At 41.7% G+C, this 16,795-nt stretch overlaps 1 protein-coding gene across 2 annotated transcripts in view; it reads left to right on the top strand.

Moving 5' to 3' along the window:
- The first annotated feature begins 4,356 nt into the window (after positions 1-4,356).
- The window catches only part of APOLTP (apolipoprotein lipid transfer particle homolog), a 331,079-nt gene continuing 318,640 nt past the window's right edge, over positions 4,357-16,795 (top strand). For both annotated transcript variants that reach the window (XR_014450766.1, XM_083153345.1), the window contains exons 1-2: positions 4,357-4,521; positions 15,226-15,276. Coding sequence is in view for 1 of the 2 variants with exons in the window: in XM_083153345.1 (XP_083009471.1) it covers positions 4,470-4,521; positions 15,226-15,276 (103 nt within the window). In the remaining variant the exon portion in view is untranslated. The remainder of the gene's footprint in view (positions 4,522-15,225; positions 15,277-16,795) is intronic.

Consider the following 16,795-nt stretch of genomic DNA (forward strand, 5'->3'; position numbering starts at 1 on the left):
AGGTTTTTGATTCAATGTTGCTTCTAGATGCAAAATCTAAATCAAACAGTGTTAACTGCCTTCGATGCAGATTCAATCTTGATCAGCAGCCCTGTGGAGCCGGGATCGAAAGCACAAATAGACTTGGCAGGCAAGTCTATTTCTGCTTTGATCTGCCGATTTAATTAGAGTGCACAAATGTGTAATGCTACCAAGTGATGAAACAGACAGTCACCCACAAGGCAACTCATGTGCACCAAAGAAGTATCTTCAAAGTCCAAAAAGGACACAATATAAGTAAAAGAGAAAAAGGCTTGCATGTGTTTAGACCAGTGATTTTCAACCTTTTTACCTCGCGGCACACTAAGTAAGACTTTAAAATTGCCAAGGCACACCCTAAGATCCCCACAGGGCAAAACACATTGGCCACCACAGAAAAAAACAAACCTATTGGCCCCCACATTAAAAACAATCACACTGATGCCCACAGGTAACAAAAATAAAATACATTTGCCCTTTACATGAAAAGAAGAGACCAGTCAATAACATTTGAACTGGTGGTGGCTGTAAACTGGTTTGGGTATCTCTAGATGTGGGGGCACACTTGAGAACAGCTCAAGGCACACTAGTGTGCCACGGCACAGTGGTTGAAAAACACTGGTTTAGACAGAACACAAATAGAAACAACATATTGGCCGCATAAACAAGATTACACAATTATAGTGTTAGCAAATAGAGTTTTATATATAGTGTTGAAAAGAGGGGTTCAAAACACCATACACAGTGCATGCAAAAGCACTCCAGAAAAAGAACAGGAAAAAAAAACATATAGCACAGCCAGATAGGTGATTTACTCGTGATAATAGACCAGAGCATCTATAGAACCAAGAATATAAGCATGATAGTCAATAACTATACATCTATGCAAATATAGGGTACTTATGTAGTATCTGGGCGCCTGATTTTGTGATTGTATGCCTTACCTTAAGGCATACAATCAGATGCGATTCGACACGATTTTCGGCAAAATCGCATCCGATATCGCAAGCGATGCGATGCGATTCGATGCGATTTTGCATAGGATTCAATGTTAACAAGGTCCTGTTCATTTCCCCACTATCCAAGTGGGCATACAGTTGATTTTATATAGCGTGGCGAGCGCAGCGAGCCACCGAGCCCGAAGCGTGGCGAGCGCAGCCAGCCCCGCAAGGGGACGCGGAAAACATTATAAGTAATCCGCGGCCCCTCGCGGGGCTGGCTGCGCTCGTCACGGTTCGGGCTCGGTGGCTCGCTGCGCTCGCCACGCTATATAAAATCAACTCTATGCCCACTTGGATAGTGGGAAAATGAACAGGACTATGTTAACATTGAATCCTATGGAAAATCGCATCGGATCGCATGCGATTCGATGCAATTTTTCCGACCCGATTTTAAAATTGGGCACCCATATACTACATAAGTACCAAATATAGTTAATATACCTAGAAAAACAATTCTGGAGAACCTGAACCGCAGCTGATGGGCACAGCAGAAAGGAACAGTGCACAGGGCAATAGGGCCCTGGTTGTGAGAATTTTCAATCTACAGTATATGAATAGGATAGTCAAACATGGGAGACACATAGGGGATAATGTGCAGGGAGGGTAAGGAGGAGAGATGATAGGATTTGGTAAAGTTTTGGAGAAAGTCTGATAGGGAGAAAGAATGTGTTCTAGAGGTGGGGGTAGTAGCACAGGAAAAGTCCTGCAGGTGTGCATGGGAATATGTAATCAATTGAGCAAAAAAAGGTAGTTATTATAAGGAGTTTGGAAGGCTGATTAGTGGTGGAGGGGTTTGGATGAGGGCTCTATAGCTGAGTGTGAGAAACTATAACCATTCCAATGTGGTAGCAATGTTTCTTGATACATTTTCTTTTCACCTGCATTTTATTTAGAAACATTTTGCTTTACCAGCATTTACCAGCATTTCACATTATAATGCCAGTAATAATTAAACTGCTTCAAGCAGCATTACAACCTTCTCGGGATACTGACGCCATCATTCTGGGTTCGATGTAGTCACTCAGGACCAAGGGCCTTATTCACTTTCTGACAAAATCCTTCTTAGATGGAAAAACCATGTGCACTGCAGGTGGGGCAGATGTAAGTTCTGCAGAGAGAATTAGATTTGGGTGGGGTTTTACTTCAAAGCGAGATCTATATTGCAGTGTAAAAATGAAGCAGGCAGTATTTACCCTGCACAGAAACAAAATAACTCACCCAAATCTATAGCTCTCTGCACATTTTACAGCTGCCCCCCTGCAGTGCACATGGTTTTGTCCATCGTAAGCAGCCCATACATGCTGCGATGCCGGGCTGTCCGTTCTGTGCTTTGAGGTGCGCGCTCCCACGGCACCTCATCGCACAGTACAAAAAGTATGTGCTTGCACATACTTTTTGTACTTAGGTTTCATCAAATTGCATCGCATTGCATGAACAACGGATGCACATGCAATGCAATGTGATCCGTGCTATTGAAGCCCACAACGCACGCCCGCATTGGGACGTGTATGGGCTGCTTAAGAAGGATTTTGTCAGAAAGAGTGAACTAGAATAAGGCCCCAAGTGACTACATACTGAGAGGGGAGACAGGGAATGGACAGAGCAGGTGGACAGATACATGAGTCAGGCAGGATGGACTGTAGTTAACAGAAATAAATAAATAACAAACTGCATGCAAATCAATCATGATAGATAATCCATTTCTTACACTCATGGTAGATAACACTTTTTTATTCTAATATTTGCTCAATGTATCAAAGTCACAAACTTACTTTTATACCACTAAACTCAAGTAAGGCCAAGGAGGCAGTCAGAGAAGGGCTCTGGGGAGGGCTGCCCAATAGTCGGGATTCTCCACCAACATCAGAATCCTGACTGTATAAATGCCCGACAGTCAGGATACGGACTGACAGGGGCTATTCTCCCTTGTGGGGGTCCACTACCCCCATAGAAGGGGAATAGGACCTGTGGCGAGTGCAGCAAGCCAGCAAGGGGCTTCAGTGCTCTCCGCCGCCTGACAGAGTACCGGCGGCTGCCATACCACACCCTGTAGGGAGTAAGCAAGTGTAGCAGCCGGAAGATTTTCCTTATCCACAGACTACAGACACACTGCCTGTGGTAATTCTAGAGGGTGCCCCACAACAGAATACATTGACTTGAGCCTCTCAAATGTTTGGGGGTTTCCTTGTGCCCCTCCCTGTTTCGACACTTATGCAGACTAGGTCAAAGAGCTTTTGGCTGTTCCTGCATTATTAATGGGAATGAATGGCTTGGTAAATAGGACCCTAAGAATCTTTGTTTGGGATCACTTTATGATATCTCCTGCTTCATTCTGTAACGTGAATGAGCATATCAAATGTAATGCATGAATGCTAGTAAATGAGTTATATTTAATAATAATTAGTATTACAGAAAATCCTTGCAAACAGAGGAACATACAGTAGGCACCTACATTAGCTCACAGATTACAGCAGGTGTGGTATGACCCTCAGACAGTTGGGATACTGACGGTCATTAATCCTACATCGGAATCCCTACTGCCGGGACTCTGACAGGGGGGCGAGTGCTATGAAGACCCTTGCAGACTTGCTGCAGGCTCGATGGCTCACTGCAGTCACCACAGGTTCTATTGTCCCTCTATGGGGGCCATGGACCCCCACAAGGGAGAATAGCCCCGTTAGTCGGGATCCCGACTATTGGGCCTTTAAACATTCGGGATTCCGATGTTGGACTAATGACTATCAGAATCCCAACTGTCTGAGCATCATACGGCACCCGTTACAGCTGGCCCACCTTGGCAGACTGGCAATGCCACTGATCTATTTACATACCCACTACTACTTCTTATTCTAACTTATCAATGGACAATGTTTAGATTTGCTGTGTATGAAGAGTGTCCTCAATAGATCACACATTATTGCATACTGTGATGTACACTGTCTGGCTACTGAAGCAAAGCATCCAGCTGTCTGGCTATATGGGCCAAATGTAATAGGATGAGATTTTCAGAAAGTGAGAGATTTTGGGAGAGTTTTCCCATGTTTTTTAAAGCAGCAATCAAAACTCTCCCAAAATCTCTCATTTTCTGAAACTCTCACCCTATTACATTTGTGTTGTAACGTGATGGATGTAATAATGATATAGAGAGTACTACGAGTTGTGTTATAGCAAGATTCCCTCTTGTTTTTGCTGGGCTGGAGCCTCCTCCTGATTAGCTGGAAGTTTTATTTCCCCCCGGGAAGGGTGTGTGGGATAAAACTTCTGCAGCAGATTCTGATAGGCTCTGTTTTGCTATTTAAGACCCCATCCCTCCTACTGCAGTGGAGTGGAAATTAGGCAGTCTGTGCTTTGTGAAGAAAGTTTTCATTCATGCTGGGCTGTGAGCTCTCTTTGAGAAAAGGACCAATGTTGCTTTGTTAATGTGAAAGTAAAGGAGGTGATTCTGGAAGCATGGAGCTGTGGGCCGTTCTCCTCTGCGCTGTTGTTGCTGGAGTTTACAGTAGTAAGTAATAATATAGAAATGTCTGTTGTCAGGGACCAGATGACATTCTGTAGATGTAAACTTGGATCTTCCATGCTGCTCTCATCGTCTGACTAGTTAATGGCAATTTGTCAGAATGTGTGCAACCTTGAAGCTGAGTGTTCAGTTACAATCAGTTTTCATTGTCTTTCATTTTTCTGCTAAAATGAGTTAAATACTGAATATGGCTAGATTATTAGGTGTAATTCAGGCAGTGTTACAATTCATGAAAGCATGAGAAACACTGGACTAAATCTTTCTGCGCTGTTTCTATTATGATGGGAGAATACAAAAAGGATGAGATAGAAGAGCAAATCAGTTGCCCTGGGTTACAGTGAGGTGATAGATGTTTGCTGACTTGATCACCTGTAGCAGCAAGTTCTGATTTGTTATCATTTGTTTCTCATTATGATGTCAGACAGACCTGATGCTGTATCATGTTATCTATGCTATACAGGTTACAGGCATTGCAACATATAGGGCCCATTATAAGCTGAGTCTTATTTTGCTGTTAATACAAACATGTTTAACTTATTTCACCGCTGAGCCTGTGAATCTGTGCACAGCATACTGTACATGGTGCTATCTCAATGGCCCAGGAAGCACTACAATACCTTTCATGTCATGTTTATTTACTGTAGGCTCAGTAGTGGTCTTTTAGCATTTAAAACACCCTTCAATCTTTACCAACTTGTTAAGTCTACAGAATAATACTCTATAGATTGTAAGCTTGCGAGCAGGGCCCTCCTACCTTTGTGCCGGTTTGTTTCTACTCAGTTTGTTTAATCACAGTTGTTTCCAATTGTAAAGCGCAACGGAATATGCTGCGCTATATTAGAAACTGTAAATAAAATATAAAATACAGGAGTAAACCTGAACAGCTGTATTGGCTTATCACTGACTTGGCACTGGATGTGCCATATTTTACATGCAATAGATCTCACTGCTGCTGTTCAAGGGAATTCGGATGCGATACATCACAGGTGCTAAAAAGCACCCGAGATGTGCCGATGATGGGTCTGATTATGATTTTTCTATGTTCTGCACAAACCATCCCAGATTCCGGAGCATGTATTGGATCCGAGCACATGTCAAACACCTGTGATTTGTCCACTATTCACCCAATTTCTCAGGCCGATCTGTGCGAATCGGATGAAAACAGGCCAAATCGCACAAGTGTATGGGGGCCTTTAAGAGTGTGGTTAGCTACAAGTGTTTTACTAAGAACTGTAATTGCTCAGAATGCAATGTGTCATTAGATTGTAGGTAATACCATGCATAGTCTCTATATTTCCTACATATAAACATTTATTTGTCTATCTGGATGATGTCTGTTACTGTTATATACTGTCAGTAACCTAGGAAAAATATACAAAATAGTCTTTTTGGTACTTCTGTAGTTTCACGGCGCCAGCATGGTGCCGTCCTACTTCCGGGTTCTACGCTCGCCACGAAATATGTCAAAAAAAGTAACTTAACTCCATGCCAACATGGATAGTTCATACCCCCACTATCCATGTTGGCATGGAGTTGATTTTAAATAGCGTGGCGAGCGTAGCGAGCCACCGAGCCCGCAGCGTGGGCGAGCGAAGCGAGCCCCGCAAGGGGACTCATACTGGCGCCGTGAAACTACAGAAGTACCGTCTTTTTTTCTAAATAAAATAGGCATGATCCACTGATATTGTGTAGATGCTGTGTGGAAGAACAGCATGGAGCATACTGAGGGACACCACAAGTGGTCCCAAACTGTCATGTACGCACACCGGCATTCCATGTCTCCAAATATAATGTCTGCTCTCTCTCTCTCTCTCTCTCTCTGATGATAATTATCTTTTGTTTATTAAGCACCTACTGTATAGTGTGGTACACAGTGGGGATTGTCATACCGACCAATAACATACAATGCATGTGATGTCCCTTTTTGGATAAAGGAATATTTATCCATATGCCTTTGGATTGTGGCTATAAATATGCACAGCAACAATATAAATCTCCTATAGTAAAAGTTTATCTAATACATGTTCCCTAAATTATCATTCTATAGGGATCTATAATGGCTGCAAAACACAAAGTACCACAACAATCCAATTGACTTTCTATTGCACTTGTCAGAAAAGGGTACAAAGTTCAAGTTTTTATTATGCTATTAAAGTCATTGGGGAGTTTATTACATTTTACACTTTACCCCCATACACAGCTGTTAAACGTATTTGGGATTTTGCTGCGTTCATCCATTGGAAGCGCATATTAGGAACAGTCATTTACTCCAATAAAATGCAACACTTAGAACACAACAACGAGCCTGTGACAAAGAAAATGATTCAAACAATGGCTTCGTTCCCATTCCTTATTCCGAAATGAAGACTGATGTCACAATAACATGTCAATGAGGTGAAAGAGGCTTTTGTTACTGGTTTCAAGTTTTTTCTAATTGATTAACCTTTAAAAATGTGAGAATTTTACTTTTCACAGAGAGATTGCCACCTTACTATAATAAATGAATCCCTTTTTTGTGTAATTCAAAAGTAACCTTGTTGTTTTATCTCATAATAGGTTAATTTGTTGGTTCCTTCTTAAAACTCATTATTCATTTATAAAAATACAAGCCCCCCCCCCCCCCCCAAAATGACAGTTTCAGCACAATTAGATATTCAGCTCATAATACACTAAAGCAAATGACTAAAAGTAGAAAAATGAAAAGCAGGTAGTGTTTGCTGGCATCAAGGATTTAATTGCAGAGGTGAATGTCTTTCATGTGGGCAGTGCTTCTTGCTTGATGTTGCACCGTATATGCTACTTAATCAAGTGTACACAAGTTTGAGTGAAGCAGTCATACAAATTCCAGCTGCATATTCTCATATCACTAGCAACAACTGAGCTGTAAATAGGGGACAGGCATACCTCCCAACATGACCCTCCCAACATAACCCATTCCGAGAGGGACAAAATGCTCTGCTCCTGGCAGTTGCACAGGTGGGACTGCACCACTGTCCAAAATTTAAATAGGAGAGCCATACCTGCCAGGGAGTCCTGTTCTGTGGTGTTTGGGGTGGCAGTTGGTGTGGCACCTCTTTCTGAATTTTGGACTATGCTGCAGTTAGGGTGGGCAATCCCAGAATTGGGATCAGCAGAATCCTGGGATTTGGCCATAAAATTCCGGGATTTTAATCCCAAAATTGGATTTTCCAATCTCCAGATTTTGGGATTAGCTTGTGCATGCACAGTCTAATGCCGGGCAGCATCTGAGCACCCACTCAGACACTGCCCGGCTTCTCCCATCCCACGCTGCGCAGGCCACACACCCGCTCCGCCCACCTGGCTCCCACCTGCCTGGCTCCCAGCTGCAATGCCTGCACTGGCCGCCTGGCCACCGCACTGACCCTCTGCATAGCTTCCGTCCCCTCAGCTCCAGCATGTGCCCGAATTGAAAAAATGCCCCGGGATTGACTTCCCTAGATGCAACTGCCACTAGCATGGAAGTCCAAGAACAGAGCATCTTGTCCTTACTGGAATGGGTCATGTTGGTATGTAATGCTATCATGCATAATGTTGACATTAATTATGTCAGCACTATGCCGACCTGTTCAATATGTTGATATTATGAAAGCCGACAGTCAGGATAATGATACTCATATTTCAGCCTAATTCTAATCCTATTTGCAGCCTAAACCTTACCAAAATTAAAGCCTGACCCTAATTAAAGCCTACCCCTTAATGAGGCCTAACCATAACAGTAGTTGCAGATAAATCCTAATCCTGCTTGAAGCCTAAACCAAATTTTATGTATGCAGCATGCATGTGAACATGTCGACATGTTGTCAGTGTTGACATTCTGACATCATGGTCATGCTGATGTTATCAGATAATGGGGTGCTATCATATAGGCCATACTTGCCTTCCTGACCCTCTCCATGATGGAGAAAATACTCTGTTCCAGGACTTCCCTGGTAATGTATGATTGCCAGCACCTGTGGGGAGCTAGGTAATTGATAAGAAAGGTGTTTCACCACAGGTGATGGCAATCCTACATTACCAGGGAAGTCCAGGAACAGAGCATTTTCTCCCTCATGGAGAGGGTCAGGTAGGCAAGTATCACATAGGCATTCTGTCAAACTGGGGACTATGCATTCGCCTGACATCTATTCACCGGCGGTGAACAGCAACTTTCCCCTCCTGCAAGACAGGGTCAAGGGGGACAAGTGTGATGGGCCCCAGAGATATGAAGGGCCCCAGAGTTTCCATGCCCCGGCATGGCCACTGCCTGTACTAGCTGGCCTGTCAGTGACCTTTGGGGCCCGGCCGTCTACTGTGCACCATCTGTGTGTGGCTGAGTCTGGCTGACTTACTGTGTGCCACTGCCATCTACTGTGTGTGCGCCCTGCCGTTCAGAGCCATCTACTCTGTGTGTGCGCACGGCCTGGAGCCGCAGGCGCACAGCCATACCCACTGCTGGTGCTGTGGCCTCAGTCTCTGGCTCCTGTACTTTTACTGCGCATGCGCGGGTCGTCTGTTATGCACTCTGCGAAAGACCTGCCCTGCCTGCTCGTAGTGCTCAGCATTCTTTTGTGAAAGTGACAGGCCAGCAGCAGCCAGAAGCCAGCAGGGAGCAGCAGCCAGAAGCCAGCAGGACGCAGCAGCCAGGAGCCAAACCAGCAGGACTGGTCCGCACCTGAAAGCAGGATCTGGAGCAGCGAAAGGTTAAATGAGGCTTCTGCAGAAGAGCGTTGTGTAGATTTGGGATTAGGTGGGCCCCACCTAATCATTGGATTTGGGATCATTGTACAGGGCCCCAAGGACACTGTGGCCCATGGGTGGGGACAGCATCGGCAGGCTGTGTTAGCAGGCACTCGCTCATCATAGGTCCTGAATCTGTTGGATGCAGTTGCAGCCTTCCTTGGGTCTTTTGCAGCAATAATGTGTGAAACTTAATTCTAATGTAAGTAAGTTTAATTTATATAGCGCACTTTCTCCAACATGCAACAATGACCTTCCCTGGTGTATATCCCAGCACCCATTAGTGCAAGGACCGAGTTGGTACACAAATCGATACATTTCATAAAAAATACACACTATATAACTATGCATAGACATACAAAGTATATATATATATATATATATATATATATATATATATATATATATACAGAAACAATTCTACCCTACAATGATAATTAAATACAATGTATCAGTCCCAAATTCTCTTTGAGACCTTGTGGAGAAGGAGTACCTAGTTTATATATCCATTGTGTTTCTAGTCTAGAGGTTAGCTCCTCTATCACCACCTCTGAGTGAGGGGGATATAATCAATCATACGATATCGTAAAGTATTTAATGAGTGGGCTTCACTAAGGAAATGGTGAGGGACTGGCTGGTAACCTGTTTTTTTTTAGAAGAAAGTGGTAGTGGAATATCTTGATGGTGGAATATCTACCCGAGTGATGGGCCGGGGTGTTATAGTATAGGGACCATTGGAGCCTTTTTAGAGTCTTCTCAGAGAGCCTGTATGCTACTGCCTGTGATACCGACTGCATATGAATTTAACCTGCTATGCTGTAACCTGCATTTGAGAATAAACAACAAAATCGTCATCTGAGACAGTGGGTGAGATTTAATAGATAGATAGATAAGAGATTCAGAAAGTGAGAGATTTGGTGAGAAATCTCCAGTTTTTTTAAAGTGGCAATCATTTACACTGCAAAACCAGTTTGATTTTGCAGTATAAATGATTGCTGCTTTAAAAAAATCTGGCGATTTCTCACCAAATCTCTCACTTTCTGAATCTCTCATCCTATTAAATCTCACCCCTGTGTTTGTGATCCTTGTATTAATAAAGTGTCTAACAAGCTTTGTCCCATGGTGCAGTCAGCTCCCGTTTTGAAATCACATGCTACAAAACTTAGCATTATAAGTGTAATCGTAACCTTTGAGATGTTCTTAATAAGTCTAACATACAGACCAACATGAAACCTAAATCTAAACATCTTGTTGCACTTGTATTACTTGTAAATTCCTAATTCCTGGTCCAGTGTTTTACTATCCGCTGACCATTATCCATCTGCCATTATCATGTAATGGCAGATAGATAATTTGGTACAGATGATAATTTGGTTAGATGACAGTGGCAGGTGGGGAGTTTAACTGGGGCGGTGCTCTTGTCAAAGCTTAATTCAGGTGTCCTAAGGCGAGCTCAGGGAGGACAGAAACCTCCCATTGAGTGTAAGGTTACAAAAATTTGATTGATAAATCCGTTAACGCATCTTTCATATATTCTACTATGTAATATCCCAATTTTCAAACCTATCAAACCAATCAATGTACCGTTTCTACTGTGATGTATGCATTTTTTTTAATCTCTAACATAATGTATTGGAAAAAATAAAATAAATAAACTAGAAAGTTAAAACATGTGATCATATTTGGCATAAATTTGAATATTAAAATTATTTTCAGAATAGTTCCTTGGCTGAATTTGCAAATCTTTTTCTGTGTGTCAGACTTTTTTTTTAGGACTGTGGGTACTTAAAGGGTTAGTTTTTTGGTATTTTTTTTTATATTCTTTTTTTTTATTGAAATTACAAATGAATACAGAAATAACAAATTTAGGCAGCTCCATATAAAGATATTATACAGGTAATCTGTATATCTCGACACAAGAGAGGAGGACATCTTGGAAATGCTAAGTAACCAAATGGTCACTGCAAAGAGAAGTCTTAAAGATATATAAACTGCTTACATAACGAGAATACAAAGGAGCCGAGTGTATTGTGCTATACATAATTTCAATACAGGTCGAGTATCCCGTATCCGAATATCCGTTATCCGAATTATTCCGAAATACGGACATTCCAGAAAGTGAAAAAAAAATTTTTTTTTGCTAAAAACTCACTGGGGACATTTGTAACAGCATCACTGGGGACATGATATGTAACTGGCACTATATATGTACAAGACAATGATTGCTTGGCATTCAAATTCAGTGCTGAGATAGTACACACATTTTGTTTCACGTTTTGAAACCTTGTTTTTTGAACAAATAAAATATATTTGTGTGTATTTTATGTGGTAATAAAATATATTTGTGTGTATATTATGTGTTTATACAGCATAAATGCAAGATACTTCAAAATACATCATTGAAATATTAAAATATTCCGAAATACGGAATAATCCGTTATCCAAAATTCTCCTGGTCCCGAGCATTTTGGATACGGGATACTCAACCTGTATAACAAACACATAAAGGTGGTGGTGTGTGTGTGTGTGTGTGTGGGGGGGGGGGGGGGGGGGGGAATCAAGAGACAAGTGAAGTGAAACAAGTGAAGTGAAACAGAAAGGGAGGGGGACAAAAAAAAGTGTTTTAATTCTAGGATAATCTGGCAATGTGTATAGTTATTCTATTTAAGAATAAAGTTGTTATATTCTAGACTGTCCTTGTATTCCAGCCAGGGAAGCCATGTAGTCATAAAATCTGATTGTCTATCAACAGAGGATAGCATTATCTCCTCCATGTTCATATAGTAATCAATTTTGGTTTTTGGTATTTTTAAAACTCATGGGGCATCACGGACGGTGTAATGGTTAGCATTACTGCCTCGCAGCACTGAGGTCATGGGTTCGATACCCACCATGGCCCTAACTGTGTGGAGTTTGTATATTTCCATTCCAAAAATGTACTGGTAGGTCAATTGGCTCCCAACAAAATTAACCCTAGATTGTCTGTGTGTGCGTGTACATGTGGTAGGGAATATAGATTGTAAACTCCACTGGGGCAGGGACTGATATGAATGTTCACATATATTCTCTGTATAGCACTGCGGAATATGTGTGCGCTATATAAGAAACTGTTAATAAATACATAAATAAATAATGAACCCATGTTTATAGTGAGATGAAAGTGCGTCTCTGGCGTAGTCCTGTTGGGTGGTTAGTGGTGTATCACAATGTAAAATGAGAACTTTCTTTAATAATGAGGGAATTTCTGAAAACAGTCCTACGATATATGTGAAGGAGAATATTTATCATGATAGCAATCACAATCGCGTATGTCCACAGCCCAGGAAGCACATATACCAAAGCATTTCCCTGTCTCTCACAGTTGTCTCAGAGGAATCATGGCTGGGCAACACCGGCCCTCCAGATGTTGATGAACTACACATCCCAGCATGCCTTGCATCAGTTTCAGCATGGCCACATAGCAAAACTAATGCAAAGCATCCTGGGATGTGTAGTTCATTAACATCTGGAGGGCCGGTGTTGCCCAGCCTAGGTGTAGAGGCACCAAGTGTTTATTAAATACATTCAATAATTGCATAATTGTTTCCATCTGAAGATGTCTCATTAAAAAGGAGACCATACAGGTATACATTCTATGAAAACTTTAAAACACACATACCGCTTGTTGTTCAAACCTCTTGAAGGACAAGAGGTTTGAACAACAATGAGAATGTGGCATTGTTCAATATTGGGATTACTGCAGAATTTTTAAGTATTAGGGCCAGATTCTATAAGCTTCAAAAGTGATAAAATTGAGAGTGATAAACAGCCAGCCAATCAGCTCCTACCTGCCATGCCACAGACTGTGTTTGAAAAATGTCTGTGGCATCTGTATGTGTGTTTGAAAAATGTCAGACAGGAGCTGATTGGCTGGTTGTTTATCACTCTCAATTTTATCACTTTTGAAGCTTATAGAATCTGGCCCTTAATCATTTATAAGGCAGAACCAGGCTGGTTTTGCCTTTTAATTGATAGCCCGTTTAAAAATACAGGCAGACTTGCAGAAATGCCCCAACAGCCTGTTACATATTGCCCTAGATGTCACTGAGGGAACAGACACTAAGCTAGATTCTCAAAGCTTAAAAAGTGATAAAATGGAGAGTGATAAACCGCCAGCCAATCAGCTCCTACCTGCCATGTCACAGACTGTGTTTGAAAAATGTCAGGCAGGAGCTGATTTTCTGGTTGTCTATCACTCTCCATTTTATCACTTTTGAAGCTTAGAGAATCTGGCCTATAACATTTATTGATGGCATGACAGATATGTGCTGGCTCACCAAAGGAGTAGAGGCACTGGGATAGACCTAGCAATGATACGGTGAAGAAATAGGAGGTTTTCATAGCCCCCAGCATAGAGTGAATAGCCAGTCCCAGATAGTAACAGGCAGCAGGGCAATTTTGCTTATTTGACTCCATGGCAGCCATCCAATTTTGTTAGGAAACCACAATAGTCTCCTGTTCTATTGCTCCAGCCTAGATGTTTACATAGGATAATCTTTGTGGGGTCTTCAGCACCCCCTTCTATGTTACATAGCGAGGTTTCAATATAGAACTCACTACTCACCATAGTAACAATGAAGGTCTGATGAAACATGAAATCAGGTTTTCCCAAATGCCACCATTATAGTAAAGGTTTTAAAGATTTCCATGCTTGAGTCCAGATCGTTAAATCAAATTTACTGAGGTAGTAATTAAGTCGCCGGCACTCAGGCAGCATTATTCTTAAATCCTGTCATGTCTTCACTGTATTGGCGAAGTTTGGGAAACTCTACCTTAAGCCATCTTTTCTGCCTGTGTTACAATGAATTCAGTGGACATTTGCTGGAAGCTGGGTTTTTGGCAGTCCAGATAATGTGCAGGAAAATAATCTACATGGGTTGTGTTACTGTGGTATATTAATGGGGAGTAAGGATAGTAAATGGATAGCAGGTGAAGGAGAGGCCAAGGGATATACAATTAAAGGCTGGGAGAATATAAATTACAAGGGGGAGGAAATGATTTACAGTGTACGGAGAAGGGGGATTTCTTCACTTTCCAGCCCTACAAAGCCAGAGAGTGTATGTCCCCATCATGCTATTCTGCAATGCAAGGCAGCAAAAATGGTGAACTATATACATGTAGTGAACGTAGTGCCCACAGCATATCTTACATAACCACAACATGCCATCAACTTTCATGATTTTCGGGATACAGTCATGATTTATTTGAGACTGTTCCATCCGTGGGAGGCAATGTATCGAGTGGGGGTGGGGGGCAGTTGGGAGTCACGCTGTCACTGTGAATAGATGCTAGAGATGACCATCGATGATGCATATTCATTGATGGTTTATGGCTGATATTGAATGCTTTTGCCATTATTTGGGGAGAACCATATGGTTTTCTTCCATCGATGGCACAGTATAATTTTTTTACTAATGTCAGGTAATGGAGCATAGCTGTGCCCCTGGCACCCATGAAGTTCCATCCTTAGGTCCTGATTTGCCTTTCTAGCCCAGTCAGTCAAAAAAACAGAGCTAACCATTGGTTGGTGAAACCATAGATAGTTAACCATTATATAGTTGGCAACCATGGATGACCTCTTGCAATACTGCAATCAATAGTAACCATAGATGACAACCACTCCAGTTGCCATCCCTAATAGATGCTGTGTGCATGCACACAGAGAGGGGTATTCAATCCGTGATTCCGACTATCGGAACGTCCGACTATCGGAATCCTGGGCTATTTTTGGCCAATCTGACTGTAACTCGGAGACATGGAGCGTGGATGCCTGTGTTATCAGTAGGGCCTGATGCCATCTGTGTACATTTACCATTCTCTGTAATACCTTTTGACAATGTGATTTGATATTATACTTGCCCTACATATATTTTCATGAATGTACTATAAACAACTATTTCTTGATTATTACAGAATCTACAGAGACTTTAGAAGACATGGAACCATGCATGTCAGAATGTCCAGGTGGGTGCAGTATACAGCTGTATGTGTAATAATCTATTCTATAACAAGTGCACACCTATTTGTATATGAGGTACCTTGTTCAGTCCTTATTCCTTCAATTGATCTCATATCCTGGGCCTTGTGCTGAGTAGTTTTCGGTCATTCTGTGTGACTCGCGTTACATTTTATGTTCTTGTTAGAAATTTTAAATGCACTACACAAAAACATGACACTGAAAGTCAACATTTGAAAAAATAATACATAAGCTGTTCATAATTAATGCTTAGAAGAGTGAACAAAAATATTCATTCTTTTGGGAAAATTTACCAAAACTTCTAAAAACGAAAGAGGCGGTGTTGCCCATAGCATCAGATGCTGTCTATCATTTGCTAGGATGCAATAGAGAAATGTCCGTAGCTTACCTAGCCAACCTGAATCATGGCCACTGTGTGTAAGACAAACAAAGTCAATTAATTAATGAATTCCATATACCTGGTACATAACTAGAATCAAAGACTAATGTGCATGTCCAGCTGGAAAACCAGTTCCCTTGTGAGGATAAATATGTAGATGTTCGTGTGAAACCTGGCCATCTGGTCTGCTCCCGGTACACAGTACATTGGAAAGGTTTCTGGCCATAGGATACTGACTGTTTATAAGCAGATAGAAGAACCACATAACAATGAATGTATACAATTGAGGAAGTTCAACATATCACAGAAGCTTTTGCTCCTCTTCTACTCCATGATTGTGGAGTCTGTACTGTGCTCCTCGATACTGGTCTGGTACGGCTCCGCCAGCGAGAGAGACAAATAATGCAGACTCCATAAGGTGGTCAGAACTGCAGAGAAGATCATCAGGGTGGACCTTCCCTCTGTCCAGGACCTGTACCTGTCAGAGCAAAAAAGCGGGCAACAAAGATAGTCAAGGACCAACTGCAACAAAGAGAAAGAGGGGGTGTGGTTGCGCTAATAATTAAATAATAAATTTATTAATACATGTAATAAAAACAATTTCATACACATAAAATAGGTACCATTAAAAAATGGGGGTGGGGGTTCCAGAACAAATGGGAACCCGATTTATGAAAAAGAAGGACAGGCTGCACCTGAAGAATGATTAAGGTTTTAATATCACCTTAGTTCTTGTGTTGTCCCTTACTTTTGGGCCCAAAAGTGCTGATCTTTTTAGGTTCACGTGGATTTGCCATCTTTGATGCTTCCTCCAATTTATACAGGGGTGGCGTACCTCCAGTCGCTGGAATATCTGAAGCTAAAGGGCTTGCTTCTCCCATGGTTGGCTACCTTTAGAGAGGTGGCGTTCCTCCACAATGTAGTTTAATAATAATAATAATAATAATAATGATATTTATATAGCACTTTTCTCCCAATAGGACTCAAAGTGCTTCACACATTGTCTTTACAGCTTGAAATACAAAACAAGCTTAACAGTAGATGTCAGTGAAATGCTTGAGTAAATAAGTATGTCTTTAGTCTATTTTTAAAGGATTCTATAGTGGGCGCTTCTCGCACTGTGCGAG

This window comes from Crinia signifera, chromosome 7 (assembly GCF_055691185.1).
Source record: "Crinia signifera chromosome 7, ASM5569118v1, whole genome shotgun sequence".
NCBI classification, from domain to species: domain Eukaryota; kingdom Metazoa; phylum Chordata; class Amphibia; order Anura; family Myobatrachidae; genus Crinia; species Crinia signifera.